Below are 19,108 nucleotides of genomic sequence, written 5' to 3'. Positions count from 1 at the left end.
ATCAATAGGTTAACATTAAACAACATTTCAGACCAGACTGTCGGTTATTGATCTTTCTATTGTACGTGCTCAGATGGTAAAATATGTTTTATAGTGCACAACAAATAGTTTTCCTTTCATCTCCGGTGAGCATAAAAACAATCTAATAGGATGTAAATCATTGCGAAATTGAACAATAACAGTTAAACCCATTATTTTAGAGAGTCTGGGAATTATTCATACATGAGGCTTGGAAACAAGCTTTCAGTCGGTGCTCGATTATAGTGATAATTTTGTATAAGCGTTCAATAGCTTCCTCTCTATTTGATGATCTTTATCAGGGAGCCGTTTACCTCTTCACTGCCGAACGACTTTCTTCCACTGCTGTAATCTGAAACTACATTTAAATTGCCTGTCTCTCAGTATCAGGTGAGGGTGACAATCTACATCATGAATTCAAACATTTCCGCAGTACAACCTTAAAGTGCCACTCTATTTCACACAAAGAATACCAGAAAATATATTCTGCTGATAAAGGAGGGAAATTGGCCTTTGGCATTCATCTGCTATCGACCCAATGGATGTATGTTTGCCTATTTAAATGCAGCATGGATCATGATAATGTATTTGATGATTTGCTGACAGGTCGCTCAGTAATGTTTCATATTAAAAGGTTTAAGTACAGAACATTTATCCAGCCTGTCCCCCCTGCATCTATAGCACATATGGCCCTAGAAGCCAATTACATGTGTGGTATAATGAAGTATAGTGTCCTTTGACGCATGACAACAAGGTGGACTTAAATACTTAATTAATCGTTTTTTTAATTAAAGCCTACATCCGTTGATTTATTTTGAATATTAAGAATATTTTCCACTTAAGGGTCTTTGGATATACCAGTATCGATTATCACTGTGACATTTAAAACATACATATCTATGTTATGCTAATAGTACACATGTTCATTGTGGATTTTCTTTTTTTAAGTTCATCTGGTTGCCTTTAAACTAACCCTTACTGTTTATTTTATTTTGTGAAGTTATGGTTACAAACTCTATCTACCTCTCTTAACTGTGTTTTGAGTTTCAGTTCCCAAAAAAGAAACAAATCACACAGTTATAGTACGAAGTGGATTTGACTTGTGGCATGATTATGATTGTTTTACATTTTCTATAGGTCTAAGGTCTTATAGCTGACATTGTTACAGCCCTAGTAACATTAACAGTAATCTACTAAAATGCTGCAACAAACGTACACTCTCTATTCAAATGTTTAGCAATAACACCTCCTAGGAACAGCTCTATTAATTAGTGTGATGATACAAACACTAAATACACTGCATCTGGTCCTTGTGCATAAATTAGTTTCACAATTCTAATAGTTGACGCCAAAATCAAATCAAAGAAACTACTTAACATCTTTCAACATTTACGCAACAACAAGTCTTTTTGATAGTCTTGATTCATACTCATCTAGTAATCAGATATCAGACTAACCTTTAAACTAATCTAAGCTCTACATTGCAGAGTGTTTACCCAGTAGCAAAACTGCATTCGAGTGCTGCTTTTCTCACAACAGATAATTGCTGATTGTACTTGAAATGTACCCAATTATCAGCTATGCGAGCAAATGAGTCACAAGCAAATGAATGAGTCATTTGCGGCACAAAAGGCAGCGTCAAATCTAGTTACATTCGATTAGAAGATTATTACATTGTATTAATGAGAACATGTGTCATTCACAGTGTTACTAAAATGTAGAATTTATGAGTCTAGGGGGGAAAAAGCCAATTATATTCAACCGCACAAAAGCTCGCCACAGAGAAGTCTCATTCTCGTTCTTATCTTTGTAATGATGGTTGTGAGTAGCATAACGGCAACAGTAAACACCGGGGATTGTGGGGCAGAAGAAATTAATTATGTTCTCTGTCACAAGGGAATAGAGCGAGAGGCATATGATTACACCACAGTGCATGTTTTCTACATCATGGTACAGTAAATAATCATAGGAGACACTTACTGAGATTACAGTCTATCCTGATACAATCTGGTGAGAGAGAGAGTGAGATGGTGAGGTTAAAAGAAAAAAGAACAGCACAAAAGAGGAGAATATTTCACATCCTTCAAGGTACATTCTGCAGACACTTCAGTGCTTTTCAGAGCCCACCATCCGGGGACAGCCTTGAGAGTCTAAACCGCCACTTTCCTCCCTGTAGTGTACATAACATTAGAAAAGAAACGGTAAAGTAAAAGTAAAGACCTGAGCATGTGTCTGGCACAGCTGGAAGCACAATAGCGCAGATCAACGTTGGGATCAATAAGAGTTTTATTGAGCATAAAGTGGAGGTGCATTGGTATTTATTTTTAGCGTCAGTATCGGCTTGGATACGGCTGCTTACATTCAGGCGTCTGCAAATGAATCTGACTGTTCCAGATAGCGAGACTGATAGTTCACTGACGCGTGCTCTGGGGTAATACAGCAAACATGCACCGCTGTGAGGAAAATTGTTTGAAGCAGATCACCAAAATGGAACCTGTGCTCCATTTGTTTTTTTAACAGGGGAAGCTGAATAAAGCATCTTAAGCCTGTCACCGAGAGAAGCAGCTGAGGGCGACTAATTAACACAACTTAAATTAGAGCAACTACTGGGATAATGCATTATTTTTAACTCACTGTCGTTTCCTCTCAGTTCTTTTCATTCACTTGTTATACAGATGCCTCTTTATTATTTATGTTAAGGACGAGATACATGCATTCATACAGTAAGTGATGCATACATTAACCTCTTCTACTCTGCTCTCTCCTACCATAGACCCATTGTTCTTTTCCTTAGAGGATCATTAGAGGTAGATAACAGGTCCACAGCATATGCCACATAGAAGTGGTGTACTTCATTTGAAAGCTGATGACAGATTTGTTGCAAGATTTCACTCATATTTTGATAAAATGTTCAAAGAGTTCTCGAAAATACTTCAATATTACTTCACGAGCTTGAGAAAATGTAAAAAAATAAGCTTTTTGTTATGTTAAGGCACATGTGTCAAACTCAAGGCCCGGGGGCCAAATCAGGCCCGTGGTGGATTTAAGTTCGGCCCGCAGGATAATGTTTAATTACTATTAGATCTGGCCCGCCGGTATATTGCACGCACACCTTCACTCAATCCTGAGGGTCTCCTCAGCTCAGAGCCTGAGCCCAAACATTGATGACCTTGCACCCAAGATGAGATGCCAAGTATCTGCTTGAACTAGCATCACAGCAGCAAACTGAGTTTCAATGGATGTTTCCTTCTGCACTTTTTCTCTCACGACAACAGGGCATGTTTGGTTTGTTCTTTGAGGGAAATAGTTTTGTTGAAGCTGTTGTTGGCCTGTGGAAAAATGTAATCATAAGAAATGACTCTGGAAAAGCTGCAGATAGAGCCATAAGAAATGAATGCAACTGATTATTTAATGTTTAATGTTGTTTTTATAGGCAATAATTTAAGCTTGGTTAGTTCCAGGTTTAATATGTGCAATAAGTTCATTTCAATAAGTTTTGCAATAAACATTGAACCAGTCCGGCCCTCGACTTGTGCCCATTTTTTTATTTTGGCCCACTGTGTATTTGAGTTTGACACCCTTGTGCTAAGGGGACCGCTCAAAAACCCCTTTAGTTAATATACATAAAAAACCCTCATCTGATTGCCCGAGGTATTTAACTTCGGGTGTATTTTATCCTAGAGGTCATTTTAATAAAGTGAACCCAAGGTAAAAAATAGGATAGGTGAATGGGATTGATTATTTCACTGAATAGTACTAGGAAGTTTGTACATGTGTAATATGTGTCTTAAAGGTATCGTACTTGATAGTCTGAATTTGTCTGTATTGCACCAATGCACCTCTACTTAAAATCCCAGACCGTGATCCTCCCCGCTTGCTCGTTCCTGCAGGCCTGACAGTTATATATTTTTCAAGTTGAATACAGAGGAAAAGGGCGATTTGCACAACCTGCAGCCACAGTGAACCTTACCCCATGAAAAAGTAATGACACCAGCACTAATGTGATGCTTTGCTAACATCTCCCCATGTCTACAACAGCTAATACTTTCCAAATCCATCTGCAGTATTCACAGTTTTAGCCTCAAAATGGATTCACCCACTCATCATTGGCATGTTCTGTATAATGGAACCCATTTTTTCCGCTGTATAGTATGAATATATTGGTGTAAGCCATGTGGCTGAGGAGTGCTCTCAAGCTGTCAACCATCACAGAGCAGTGGATACAGACAGCCAGAGACCAGAATGCTGCAGGTGTGTGTGCGTGTGCGTGTGTGTGTGTGTGTGTGTGTGTGTGTGTGTGTGTGTGTGCGTGCGTGCGTGTGCGTAAGTGTGTGTGCGTAAGTGTGTGTGCGTAAGTGTGTGTGCGTAAGTGTGTCCATCACCGGCACCATGTGCTCAGTGAAGCGACTCTAAACTGGACAGGCCAGTAAATGTGAGAGGAAGGAACTCGAATGGTCACATCTACAGCTTTAGCGATGTGAGTGGTAATATCTGAGTGTAATGATAGATCTGATCTCTGACTGCCTTCTCCTTGAACTGCAGACAAAGCCATTGAAGGGCTGAAAGAGAGGACGGTCAGATGGGACCTGACCACTGGATGAACTGAGAGAGAGGGACAGAGAAAGAGAGAAAGAAAGTGACAAAGAGACAGATAGAGAGAAAGAATATTCATACACACAGACACAGTTGCTTAAAAAGGCATTAAACCCCTTGAGTTTTTCATAGCTGTTTGTGTGGGACAGGTTCTTCTTCCAAATGTTTTTAGTGAGATGAGAAGATCACACACTGCAGCTAGCAGCAAGCTAAAAAGTGTAAATATAACCATTTTACACTTTACTGTGATTATGTATTAGACTATTATCTGGCTCTGAGATGTTGCCAGGCTACCAACAAAGACTAAATGAAAAAAGATAGTCTGATACATAACCCGCCCATGAAACCAGGAATTGGGCTTTTTACACCTCAGTTGTTCTGCTGTAATTTAACGCCCTGACAGAGCCATGCTTCCTGTATTCCCTAGTTTGCAGATCTGGTGTTAGCTAAGCTAGCCCTCTGCTTGCCTGTAATTCTTCAACAGATCTGAGAGTGGTATAGACCTTCTTATCCAACTATCTAAAAGGTCAAACTATTTATGTTGTTTTATTTTATGTCACATTATATTATCACAAAAAATTCTGAGAAGATAAAAAAGGCTCAAGGGAGTTGCTTATCTTGTTGAGCAACTGTAGTTGTTGTGCATGAAGATGGATATGAGAGAGTCTGAGACAAAACTAATGTCATGATAGCTCGTTGACACATTTAGAAGGTCAACAGGCATTATCTGCTCGCATTTGCCGCAGCAGCAGCAGCATTACCCAGGTTCACAGTGAGCTTCACTCTGCCTCCGTCCAGCTCCAGACGCAGTGTGTCCGCTGACTGCTGAGAGGTGGTGGCCACCAGCAGGCCAAAGGCCCTCAGGGACATGAAGCGCAGGGACACGTCCTCTGCCTCTGTGTGGAGTGTCCTTGGCAGCAGCACCTTCAGATACATGCTGCCGTCGTAGCTCACCATCGTGGCCTCTATGGATTTCAGGAAGAGGCGTTAGCAGACATTGAACCTCAGAGGAATTCACAAAGCAAAGTGGCATTTATAGATTGAAACCTGAATTGGAGCTTATCTAAAGTACAGCATGATATGATTTTAGATTGCAGTTTTCATCAGTCTCACCAGATGGCAGAAAAAGCCCTGGAACTAGCAAAGACAGTGGTGAGATTACGGCAGCAATCACATTTCTGAAGGAGTTCATGAAGCAATACAAGGGGGATTTTCAAATATCCCTCATTCTATTAGCTGCTAGTGGATCTGCGTAATTTGGCCTCTCTGTGAGGAAACCATCTGCATGGGAAATGCAGAGTGATTCAGGTCGTATCACTGCAGAAGCAGCGCTGCATTTCTAATGAAACACTCGTAGCACGGAGAACCTTTCCACACTGATAATTCATTAATGAAGCACTGTACAACTGAACTGTAGAATAATTAACTATGGCCTATGCCTATGCTTTGATTGTCACCTCCTATCCTTTGTAAACGTGGAGCTCTATTGTTTGAATTGTAATGACATTATTAAGCATGCAGATGATGATACTTCAATTGTAAATTTTAATATTTTTGTCTGAGGCTTGAGTATTAAGGCTTGTAATTGATTTTTTTTTTTATCGACATTATTTTTCTATTCCTGCAGGACCTTTCCAGGCACTACACAGCTACATCAATAAATAAAATACAGGCCAACGAGTGTTAAAAGCTTTTCAGCCTCATTTTGAAATCACTTATCCTTCTCATGCACCGTCATATGTCTCAGAAACTCTTACCCTTCTCACAGCTGGGACCCAGGTAGCCGGTACCGTTGCATTCACAGATGTGTCGGTTCCAGCCTTCCTTGCAGTGTCCGCCGTTGGCACAAGTGTCTCTGGCACACCTGATGTGGGTCTCTCTGGTGCAGAAGCTGCTCACACCTGTGGCGCTCTGAACCTCCGCCAGCCTCCACAGGTTACGGCTCTGCCCGTCTATGAACATGTCCCTCACACAGCCCACATAGCCCAGGCTGAGGGAGGCGGTCCACACCTCGGGGGGCAGCATGAGGGCCTGCCGGTCCTCAGGTAACCCCCCGAGATACATCTCCCCGTCAAGGTCCAGGATCTCGCTGCCTTCATTAGCAGCAAAGGGGATGCTCTGGCTATTCACGGAGATTAAGCCTGTAGGGCAGGAAATGAGTCAATTTGTACTTACACAAGGTTTTTGTCTGAGCAAAGAAAGACGTGTGTGTGGGCTGTGCCTAGTGAGAAGTGAGGCACTGCTTGCCTAAAAGAGTGTGAATTAAGAAAACTGCACTGGCAGTCCTTGGGAGTTGATTTTATGAGAAAAGCAGCAGCCAAAACTAAAACTCGCCCTGAAAAGGAAGGAATTATAAATGGCATTGTCATAATACTCTGCTTGAGATGGAAGGAAATGTATTCATAGAAATGTGTAGGAAGAAGTATGAGGAGGAACAGTGTCTTCCTAATAAGGTAGACATTTGGATTGTACTAATAAGGCCACATTTGAGGTGGATGTCTGTATAATTGGCCACTTGTGAAATAGGTTAACACAGATTTCCAAATGTCACACATAGATTATAGCAACTGAAAATATCATTGTAATTAAAACCTAATATGCGTGAATGTTTTTTCGCTGCGGTGAAGAGAAAGCCAGAGCGGGCCAATGTGACTGGCTCCACGCTGACATATGGCGGTTTCACAGCTTGGAACATTTTCTGCTCCAGAGCTAAAACTGGAGTAACAGAAGCAGACAGAAGGCTTCCACAAACACACAGAATTATCTCACCGTTACGACCCCTCCTCTGGAAGTCCACACGGCACCACTCGCCATCATCCAGCCTCTTGTTACTGGCCTTCATCTTGATGCTGCCAGAGCCCATATCCATGACCAGGAAGAGGAACCCGTCCAGCAGCTCGATGGCGAAGAAGTCGGCGCGGGGTTTGTCTGGCATCGCGCCCTGCAGACTGCCATGGCTGAACAGCAGCAGGCCCATGGGCTCCGTGGTGCGGAAGTCAAAAGATATGGCGCCCGTCTTCTTTGCGTTCCACCTGGGTAAAGTCAAGAAGGCAGAGGGAGTGTCGAAGGTGATCGGCACCAGGGCCTCCACGTCCTCGCAGCTGAATATCAGGCCGCCATGGATACTGATCTTTGGGTCCCGCTGTTCAGCCAGTCGTGACAGCTCCAGTCTAAACTCATTATTCTTGTAGACCACCTAATAAATGAGAGAGATGTCGTGGTGAGATGACAGCTGAAGTCGACAATAAATTCAGTGCAAAGGTTTTATATTACTCATCATTAATATAAGATTCTATATGACACAGCGGCATTCAGAAGGACACGCCGTATTGTAAATGCGGTGAATCATCCCTGAACTCAGAGCGCAGGATCAAAATGTTTTGATTATTTCATTTCCTGGAGTTCAATCCAATAAACTGGCACCTTTAATTAAAACAGACGTAGAGGCGCTTAATCTGTTAGAAAAGAACACCCTTGTCTGTCTCTATAAGATTGTGCACAGGAAGAGATAGAGGAACGTGTATTATTGAGTATTATACAGGTAGGCAAATAAAACAAGAAGGCAGGAAGAGCTGAAATGCTCTTGGCATTTAGATTTAGATGCAAATGCAAACATTTTAGACATTTAGGTGACTCACTAAAGACAAAAAATGTGTTCCGACAGTAAAATAATCTCAAATTCGGAGAGGAGGAATCACAGACCTAGCACCTACACAGCGACAAACAATTATATGTGTTTACAGTATATGAAGATCAAGTCCAAGCAGAGATGGTGAGTGGGAGAGAGGTGGACTCGATCCTTAAAAAGCAAAAACACACAATGCAGTATTTAAATAGGTAGTTAATGTAGGAGGGTATGAACTGGAGTGTTCGTTTTCTCTGCTGAGCTCATGATGCAGATAAACTGTGGTGAGAAATCAGATTATCCGGCTGCAGACCTGCCTCTGTCTTTGAGGATTGTCTGGATATTGATTTGAACATTTGGATCAATTACCGGAAACAGAGAGAAAGATATTTACCTTTAATACATCAAATACACCCTGTTTCTAATGACAGCATGCTACAGAATGCCCGCTCCGCTGTGCGGCGCTTTGTTATTTTCTGTTTCCATTCTGGGTTCATCAATATGCACAGCAGGAGACAACAATCCTTGTCTCATTTTGTATCAGTTGTAAGTCACCCCGAGCCCTCTGTTATCTGCCACATCATTCTGTGGCCAGTCACTGCCGGAGGTGACACACCACGCCGCACAGGGGACTAACAGCACAGCTGAGAGACAATTTGAGCCAATATCACACTTCACACTGCCTCACTAATTAAGCAGTGAAATCAGATGGTGAAACTGACCATCGAGAAATGAGCGTAACAGGCCATTTTTAGACGGGAAGACAGTCAATCAAGTCACTTACACAAAGCGGTAGCTGTGTGTTAGCAGTTATAAACAGACAATAGGTGACATGCAGGAACATTCTCTTATATTTTCTCTAATTAACGGAAAAATAATCAACCCTATTTGCATCAAATGTTCCACCCCATCCAAATCAGCTCTCAGCTACGTGCTCTGAATGATGAATCCCACTTCATCAAATCGGATGTGTGTGGCTGATTGTTTATTATGAGCATAGGTAACACACCCTAATCCTTAAATAAAGGCAGGTGTTGTGCCGTGTGCAGACAGTCTCCTGGCCCCAAACATTTGAGGAGATGCCAACAAAAAAAGGCTGTAAGAAAAATAAGAACTGCACTAGTATTGCATCTCAGGTAATGTTTAATAAATCAAGTAAACTTAGATTTTCCAGACATCAATACTGGCATTAGAAGAAAATCATTGAATAGCAGTATGTGGGTCATATTCACACAATCTTATCTCCCAATGATTTTTTTAGTAATTATTATTGGGATCAATAGACGAATAGACTTTTTTCCTACTATTTTTATCACAAATAAAATAATCATTAATACTGATGATCTAAATCCAATCATATTACAGTATGTTCATGCATTTTTCTTTAATCTGATTTGTTTCCTTTCTGTGACAAACAATTGGAAGAAAAACTAGATGTTATTTCTTCCTGTGTGTCGGAGGAGCTCTCTCTAAGAGAAGAGCGATAAAGAGAAGACATTGGTAAATCACAGAAATCTGATTGGCTGCAGACCTCCCTCTGTTTCTGAAGAATGTCAGGCAATGGATTTAAACATTTAGATCAATGACAGGAAACAGAGAGAGATATGAAATCTTTTAAAAGACATTTACTCACATAAAACAGACCCAGAGCTTACTGTGATAAGAAATCATTGGACGGTCACAGAAACCGATGGGTACGAACAAAATAAGAAGAAATCATGGAAAGAAAATAGGAGGTGATTTGTCCGCATATTGCTTCCTGCGTGAGGCACAATATTTACAAATAGGAGCTAACAGAAAGGCATAGACGGCTGCAAAAAAAGCACAGGGTGACCTCTGCAGGGCTATTACATAAACCAAAGGACAATACAGGAAGTGGAATCCTATTTCACCAAATCAGACGCCTGTTGTATGTGACAAGGATTACAGTGTATCCGGACACACAAGAATAAAGCCCTTCTGGTGCCGAATGACAAAAAGCCCGTGTGCCTTTTATGCTCAAGAGTTAAAGAATAAAAGCAGTGTGAGAATGAAGACCTTCTCCGCTGCTAACAGCCGTGTGAGGACATTCTTCATAACCAAATCGTGCTCAATCTTTGAAGCATTAAAGTGAGGGACCCTAATGATGCAGGGTGGGATATCCTGTGGGCACACATACTACAGACCAATAAGCGGGGTGACTTCAAAGACAAATTCATTTCTCCCGGTCCCTGCTAGTTGTTGTATTTCCGACACTCGTCTGAAAGTGGCCATTATTTGTTCCTCTACCTGATGGCCTTTACCCAGCAGCCCTCACATTTATTATCAAGAGACATCATGAGAGATGAGTCATGGCCCAAACTCTGTGCGTTCAATAAAATAAGACAGATATCCCCCAAATAGAGGCACTGCTTATACAATAGATATTTTAGTCATTTCTCTGTCCGGAATGGATTAAGATGAATATGTATGTTTCTCCATTCCCAGCATTGTTCCTTACTTCCACTCAGAGCTCTGGATTCGACTGACCTGGCGTTGAACCTGCATCTCCAGGCAGTCATGAAGATGTCATCACATCTTCATTACTCTTTATCTCTGTCATAGCCTGCCTGCATGCCTACAGTGCATTTGTGTGACTACGAACAGTAAGTAGTACGTATAAACACCACCACCAGCCGCACCACCCACAGAGCGGGGGCTGCAGCATTGGCAGGGTGCTGGGACAATAACCTGTCCATAAATAACATCTCATTTTAATTACAGTGAATTCACACTGCAGTTATATAGAAGCTCCATTTAAAATGCGTTCAGTGCAGTGCTTGAAATGTTGATGTCATGTGCTTTATTAAAACAACATTAAATACAACTGTGGACCATGACATAAGAAGTAAATAAGTAAAGCCTAAAATAAGCCTCATATATAAAGAACATGCTTTGGTCCAGCGGTGCTTTGAGTAATAACAAATTATAGCGACAGCTGAGGCCGGGCTTGTTTGATGTTATATGACACGCTAAAAAACTACTTGCTGAGATCAAAAGCTCTGTTGAATAGTATTGTAGTTTAATGAAAAAATACTCGGTGATCAGACATATACATTGTTATAATAATCAAAGCAATCATAAATCTTGCGGTCAATAAAAAGTACAACGGCCCTGTGTCACCCTCTCTTCCACACACACACCTCACTAAGGTGAACAGGATTATAATGAGTGCCGCCCATATCCATGTGACCCAAGCCAACCAATCAATAGTGATCAAACAAATATATTATATTAAAACAAAACGCATTACTATACACGTTTCATGGCTCCTACACAAATATTAATGTACAAAAAAGAAAATAAGACACACAAAGAAAATCACACATTCTCATTGCTGAGATTGCAAACAAACTGAATTATTGTATCTAAATGTTATGTTTTTGGTTTCAAGGGTAATCTTTTAAACCGCTAAAATGCCTGGGAAATAATTCTCTAACGAACAAAGAAATCGAATTGTTATCCTTTTACTTTTCTATTTTCTGTTGTATGCAAAAAAATACATTATTCAAATGATTCGGATATACATGTATTTATATTTCAGTCCTTGCTTTGGCGTTAGTAGTTATAATTATGTGTAAAAGCTGCTTAGTGCTGGTTTCAGGAAGTTAAACAGGGCATAATTTCCTCTCTAATATATATTTTAAATTGCTATGAAAACATCACCGTCCAACATCTGAATCAATTGTAGTTTCGTGCCCCAGTTATCAACTTACTGGAATTTTTTAAGGAATCATTTCAGCGTTTGGCAGAAGGTAATATTTGCCAGATTTGCTTTCTTAGTTTAGCATTATAGCTAGTTAGCATGTTGTAATTAGCAGTACTATTTTTTGAGAAATGTAGACCTGATGGCGGTGCTTTATGAAAAGTCATGGGATAACTAAAATCAAAACAACTCCTCCTGTAGGGACATTTATTAACTGAAGCATGACGTCAATCCATTCAATAGTTGTCGAGAAATTACAACTCAAAAACACAAATAGTAACGTAAGTAATGTTGGCGCTAGTGCAAACTTCAGGGGATCAAAGAATGTACCATTCATTCTTTAGGAAACAACTACTCTAACGGCATCCATCGGAAAGTTGCAAAAATATTTCAATGAGGACAAAATCTGGCAGACAACAGACGGAGGACATTGCCATACCATAAGCCCTGCGAAGCTGAAAAGATTATGTAAATGTGTCCCTAAAATCTCTGTGTATGTGTCATCACTAAACTTCGGCACATAAATTACTTCGATTTTAGTTTGCCGACATAATTACATTCTGTGACTGCACAAAGTTGATGCTAAGTGGTAGAACTCGATTGGATTGGAGCAGAGCCGGCCCGACCCATTAAGCGACATAAGCGGCCGCTTAGGGCCCCGCAGCCACTAAGGGGCACCCTAGCAACAAAACTAAATGAAAAAAACTAAATGAAAAAACAAAAAAAACAAAAATCTCAGTACACCGTCGCCGTGATAAGTATGTTTAATTAATTGTGTTAATATGCCTAGATTGCCTACTCTCAAAGTCATGTATTATATTATTGAGTCAATAATATAATACATTAACCGTGCTTTACCTGAACCTCGTCATGACACTAGAGAGGACGGCAGGATTGTAATTTCCCGTGTTCAGTGAATGCAACAGAGGCAAGGCACCAGACCAACCAGAGAGTTGAATGGAAATACACATCTGTCTTATTAGCTGACAGGTACCTATCCTGTGTAAATGTAATGTTTTTTAGCATTACCTGGTGATTTCAAAGAAAGCTCTCTGGGAAATGTTGACTTACTGTTCGACATGAAGCTAGAAGCTACCTCACAGTACACAGTTGATCCAGAGTCCTGTCAGTTAAAGTGTTTCATAGTTAGCTTAGTTAAGCATCAACCTAGCACTGAAATATATGGATATTATGTGACAGTATTTCTGAGAAAAAGTCAGCTGAAATGGTGGCATACTGTAGTTGCCACTGCGTGTCAACAGCATGTTTGAATGTATTTGCAGCAGTAAATGTGGCTGTTTGGCCACTGACGTTGCCATAACAACACCTGAATTTAAATGTGCAACCTCTTTTTGTGACAGATTTTTGCAAGAAATTATAATTCTTCTGAATGATATTTCTATTGACAGCTAGTTTCTATGTGAACATTATGAGATGGACAGCCAGAGAGAATAAATGAAAAACAGTTATGAAATACTATATGACAAAACAAGAATAAAGTTTAAGTGATTTGTAAAATATCCATAAAGAAAAATCTGTTCACAGTTCTGTTTCATATGGGTGTTGAGAAATGTATCCATAGATCTCTTAATTTTGCCAGATTGATGCTTTTAAGTTCAATATTAAAAAAAAAAAATCTTCCCGGGGGAACATGCCCCCGGACCCCCCTAGAGGAGGTTAGGTCCACGGTGTTTACATGGTTATTTATACAATATGTGTGCTTATGCTAACATCATAAGACAAAAGTTGGTTCTGTGTTGTGTGTAGTGGGATAGCGCGGGGGTGAGCCAAAGCTTGCTTAGGGCCCCCATAAGTCTAGGGCCGGCCCTGGATTGGAGTAAGAAAGTCTGAAAAATAGTTCTGACAGAGCATCAAAGTCTGTCACAGTCTCCATCAATATTCAAAAAGATCACCAATCTTCACATTACAAGGCACTGACCGTTTTTGTAATCTGCCAATGTCTCATCCTCACACATACTCTAAAGTAGCTGCTATCTGTTATACGTTCCTCCAACTGGCTGCTGCTGGGACGAGCTTAGTCAGATTTTGGTTCTCTATTTGCCTTGCGCATTTTGTGACAAGTTTGCTCTGTCCTTGGTGCATTGTACTCCCTGCTGAATCCCATACAGCTGGATTTAATGGGGATCAAGAGCAAAGCCTAATAATAGTTTATACACACTTATGGAATATAAGGTCTTATATCCTTTGACAATAATGTCTCCGGTAGAAGAAAACTCATTTGTTTGAGCCGGGTATTGACCCCAAGGAAATATATACACACCAATCTGCCTCTTCGACACTTATGCTACTTTGCTCTTCACTATTTAATAATTCAATTCTGTTTTAGTCATGTCTTCTCCTAATCTGCCCTTGGTAAGTAAAAGCACTTCTCTCACTTTTGCTGCTCGGCTTTTGCTTTTTATGAGATTGCTCTCTTCATTAAATATTTGTAAGCAGAGGCTGAAATTGGGAATTAATCCATTATTCACTGCTTTGTCTATATTAATTCTGATGCCGAGTACATGAGCCTTGCTTGCTCGAGATAATCAACGCGGCAGGTACGGGCTGGGGTTTAAAAAGCATAACAAACGTGGAAAATAGTCCATGCTGTGCTATTCAGGAATGAACATGAGGAGATGCATCTGTTTCTCAAGTATATTAGTGCTGCATTCTCAAAGGGAGTCCCGCAGAAATCTGTAAATACATATGCTCTCCACAGCTGAATGTTTCTCCTTCAAACACCCTACGGGAGGAGAATCGATACGAACGCGAGGGGTGGTTTTCTATACGCAGAACATGCTCTGCTTATAGGAATGGGTAGTGCTATCTAAGTAGGGGAAGGATTGTGTTTCCAGTCCTCTGATGGGACCGAGGTCAGGCTGTACTCACATCTTTCAGACAGCCCAGGAAGTTGTTGCTGACCGAGGAGCCTGGCAGGTCGGCCGTGTTCAGACTGCCTCCGATGTAGAAGAGATCATCGGAGCCCAGCATGGTGTAGTCCTCCTGGGTGTAGCCTGTGGTGGTGAGAATCCCATCCACCAGGATTGTCACCTAGAGGAGCCACAGCAGGAACAGGGTATGAGTGACATAAACGACAAGACATGGAGAGATTCTTACAAAAAGAACCGTCTCGTTTTTTAATGCCTCATTTCTTGATTCGGGTTGAGCTCGCCTTAATGTCAGATCTTGAAGGCAATTACAAGACCAGCTTCTCATGGTTCACTCATCTCAGCTAATCTCTGCTTCTGATATCTTAGCAGGATGGCAGAGGAGTCAATATACCATAGATATACCCTCCACTGCAAACATAATTGCTACATCGTACTCAGGAAATGTGAGATTAAAGATGTTAAGATAGCATCGTGTGTAATGGCAGCAGATGGATCAAGATCAATCCCATATCAGTTTCATCAGCACACAAACCAAATGTGCCGAAGACAACCGAATGACCGAAAAAAGGCTATAGGAGAAGAATTTAGGTGCTTGTTGCCATGACATTAAGCCTACAGTTAACACACATTCCTGCTCTAATGTAACAGCTCCCAGTGCGGGGGAAACAACTGGAAAAAAGCGAATTAGTTAACAGTTATTCCTATTAAATTGACTAAAGATCTCTCAAGGGGGACATGAACGTTCAAAGAGTTAATTAATTGAATTATTGTTTTAAGACAATCACAATTATTGTGTGGAAATTTGTAATACAGAAAATGTTTTGTAAGTTTATAACATATTATAGATCAAGTCATATGTAGGGGGACTGCTCTCTCAGTTGTCAAATACACCTTCACTACACAATTATATATATACCTCTTTTAATTTGAAATGGAACAGAAAAATTTAAGTAAGTGGAATAACACATTTTTATAGAGCAATTGGCATCACAGATATTAACGGGATGATTTCTATATAAAGACCAAAAGATCAAAGAGACACGATCTGAGCTACATTTCTGGAGTATGAATAAAAACTAGGCTACTACCACAACCACCGCCGGATCCAACAGACATGGACTTAAAAGCACAATGTGTCATCCTTCGCCATTTGGGTCCCTCAATCAAAACAATAACAAAGACAGAGTTCTGTGGAGTCGGGAAATAGAAAGGGATCATTGGAGTTCGTCTGTGCTTTCAGGTTGTGTCACTTAGGAGTCCTTTATTGTTCGGGAGGTTTTTACTGGGAGACAAATTAACAACAAACAAACCAGGTGATTAAGACTCGAAAAATCACAAAAATAAGCAGTTTAATTGTAAAAATGTGTTTTTCCCTAACTTGTTCAGCTTGTTTTTCTTCAAACACAATATCCATACATCTTATGACTTAAATCCTCTGTCATCATGATCTGAAAAGAGTATCCTTAAAATGTGGCTTAAAGGGGACCACCTACCCAAATGTTCTGGTTCTATTTGTATGTTGGGCCACTACTGTGACATGTTTACTTGCTTAAATGTTCAAAAAGTGTGCAGCACCTCTTTTCACCCTCTGTCTGAAACCAGAGCCCAGTCTGCTCTGATTGGTTAGCTGGCCGGCTCTGTTGTGATTGGTCAACCGCTTAGAGGTGTCCTGCTCCTTAGCCTCGAACAATGTGTTGGAGCTAGCCAATTGGAGTGCAAGTGTTACATAGTAATGTCATTATGTTACAAAAGGAAACAAAGGAGTCCAGTGGAGGCGTTTTAAGGTATGACCAGATCATTTACATGCACAAAAACCTGAATGCCACACATACAGAAAAGAGAAAACTCCAAATGGGATGATAGGGCTTCTTTAAAACTGGATAGAAAGTCAATTTATGACAGCTTCTGGCAGACAACCACAATGCTGAAGCACGCACAAAGGGAATACCCAAGTACTATATGCTACTAAATGAAACAGCCTATTACTTGGATTAAAACGACCTTTTACTAGTTAATCGTTTTCTTTGAAACATTTGAGGTCATGTAAGAATGCGACTCAACAAAATATATAACATAGCTCTAGTCGTTTTTAGACCTTTTAATGCGGAACCGTTTCATCGTGTAATATACCTACTGCATAAGTAGATGAGTAGTAAATTGATGCGGCCTCATTGAGGACAAATTGCTCATATAAAAAAGATGATCAATGTGTTCAAGCACTCATTTTTAGAAGTCCTTAAACTGTATCTCAGCTCAACTTAACTTAAATGTGTGGTGTCTCTTGTGTGAAATCGCTGGTATGTTAAAAGCAAGAGTATAAAAACAAGAGAACGACCTGACAGGGTATGTTCAGGTGTCGGGTCTCTGAAGCAAGGTCCTGCCTCACCATTCACTGCTGCTGGCAGGTATTGATTTTTTGTCTATCCAGTGCTGAAGCCCTCAGTATCTTTGGCTTGGAAGGAGGACAATGGCAGGGCTTGATGGAGGGTTGATGATAATGCATGAAACTTCAGAAAAGTGCTTTCATGCCTGGAAACTGATTGATGCTGCTCTCGCTTTCACTCGTCTGAAAAAGCATGACTAGTTCCTAATGATGACTATATACCCTATCCATATCTATTTACTGGCATTTCAGAGGTGATGGTAATTGTTGAAAAAGGAGCATTAAGTGGAAGCAAATGGCAGAATAATATTCAGGTTGCATTCCTGGCTGCTAGACAACCTTTCATCATCATTCCTCTTGCGTTTTTACATAGCCGGTGCAGTCATATTTGTGAGTAGTATTTAGGATTGTTTGCATGTGTGTTTGTGCAGTATTTGCCCATAAATAATGAATGAATGAGGAATAAGGGGCAGAAGGGGTGGGTAGATCACGAGTCAGTTTGCCCACAACAGTAGAAGAAAAGACAGATGGAGGGGAATATAGGGAAGGGTAATAGGAGAAATTCTAGCTTGAAAAGCTCCACCGGATCTAATAAAATGTTTCCAGAAGCCCTATCTTGGGAGTTACAGTTCCCCTATCTACATGTCAGTGGGGTAACTTATCTGAAGGGAAAGCAATTTACACAGGGATCAAATCCATAGCTGAAAGCATAAATGACGTTGTAAGCACTGGATTGCTCCTCTGGAAGCCGGGGTAAGGAAATAGATGAGGAAGAGGATGCAACTTTATATTCACCTCAATGTGAGAGGTACAGAATACATTGGTGATGATGACAGTTAGATACAATATAAGTCCTACTGAGGATAATAAATGAAACATATAAATGCACTGTGCCTGACAAAGCTCATTGAAACACATTTGGTCTAACCGTGGTTCAGATATACATTCACTAAGAGGTTACTTTTTTGGCATAAAATTGGGTTGGGCCTTTTTGCTTTCAAAGGCTCAATTCTCCTAAGGTTTCAATATTGTAATAGAAATAATCCCCAGGGATGTTGTATTTTCTAAATGCACTTACAGTATACAGGTAGGAATATTGAATTGCAACTTGGCTGAAAGGAGCTCTGCTTGAGTTGTCGTAAATTCTGTGCCGCCACTTTTTGGTCACACAGCCCAGTATGTGCCAATTTAGGACTTTTTCGAGGAGTACTATTAGACGAGACCATATGTTGTTTGTCTCAGCAAAGCAGCTCTAAAAACCCACACCACTCTGCACGGCAGGCGCCAATTAATCATGACATACATGAAGCATGTGACCGAAACGTCCATTGAAGTAGAGAAGAAATAAATAGAGGCAGACATCAAATCTGTCTGGAGTGAAAATGAGACTGTAACGCAAATTAATCCATGAAAGACAAATCAATGCCATAATATCACATTGTTCTCTACACTGTTTTCAGCTATTTGTGGTTTGACTGCCTCTGTTTTAGTCACGCCATCTTGTTGAGCACTTTTCTTTCCGAAGTGGTCAACAGGTACCTGACGAGAAAGTTAGCGCTAACTACTTATCACGATAAACCTAATATCAGCGTAACATAATTCATGGCAATAAGGCATAGATTCTCTCCAAACTATATGACTAAAATGTGAGCTACATTCGAATGGAAAACTTGTAGTAGTTCAGAATGTTTAAGCAACCGATTGGAGGAGACCAAAAACTTGCAACAAGAGAGTCAATGTTGGACATACAGTTGTTTGCCAGAAACACAACTCTTGTTTCTGGCTGATGAATGACACCGTTACTCTGTAATTGAATGTGTAAATAAGCAGCTGTTTGCCAACAAGCTCTCGCTATCAACTTAAGTGGTGATAAT

At 40.5% G+C, this 19,108-nt stretch overlaps 1 protein-coding gene across 15 annotated transcripts in view; it reads right to left on the bottom strand.

Moving 5' to 3' along the window:
- The window catches only part of LOC117562664 (neurexin-2-like), a 153,731-nt gene that overhangs the window by 91,448 nt on the left and 43,175 nt on the right, over positions 1-19,108 (bottom strand). For 9 of the 15 annotated variants that reach the window (XM_034240508.1, XM_034240495.1, XM_034240505.1 and 6 more), the window contains 5 exons: positions 14,850-15,011; positions 7,381-7,807; positions 6,369-6,752; positions 5,373-5,576; positions 1,999-2,025 (listed from right to left, as the gene is read on the bottom strand). In XM_034240508.1, the coding sequence (XP_034096399.1) occupies positions 1,999-2,025; positions 5,373-5,576; positions 6,369-6,752; positions 7,381-7,807; positions 14,850-15,011 (1,204 nt within the window). The remainder of the gene's footprint in view (positions 1-1,998; positions 2,026-5,372; positions 5,577-6,368; positions 6,753-7,380; positions 7,808-14,849; positions 15,012-19,108) is intronic. The other 6 variants (XM_034240500.1, XM_034240507.1, XM_034240503.1 and 3 more) reach the window with 1 other exon arrangement.

This window comes from Gymnodraco acuticeps, unplaced genomic scaffold (genome assembly GCF_902827175.1).
Source record: "Gymnodraco acuticeps unplaced genomic scaffold, fGymAcu1.1, whole genome shotgun sequence".
Taxonomy (NCBI): domain Eukaryota; kingdom Metazoa; phylum Chordata; class Actinopteri; order Perciformes; family Bathydraconidae; genus Gymnodraco; species Gymnodraco acuticeps.
This window is presented reverse-complemented; position numbering and strand designations above follow the sequence as displayed.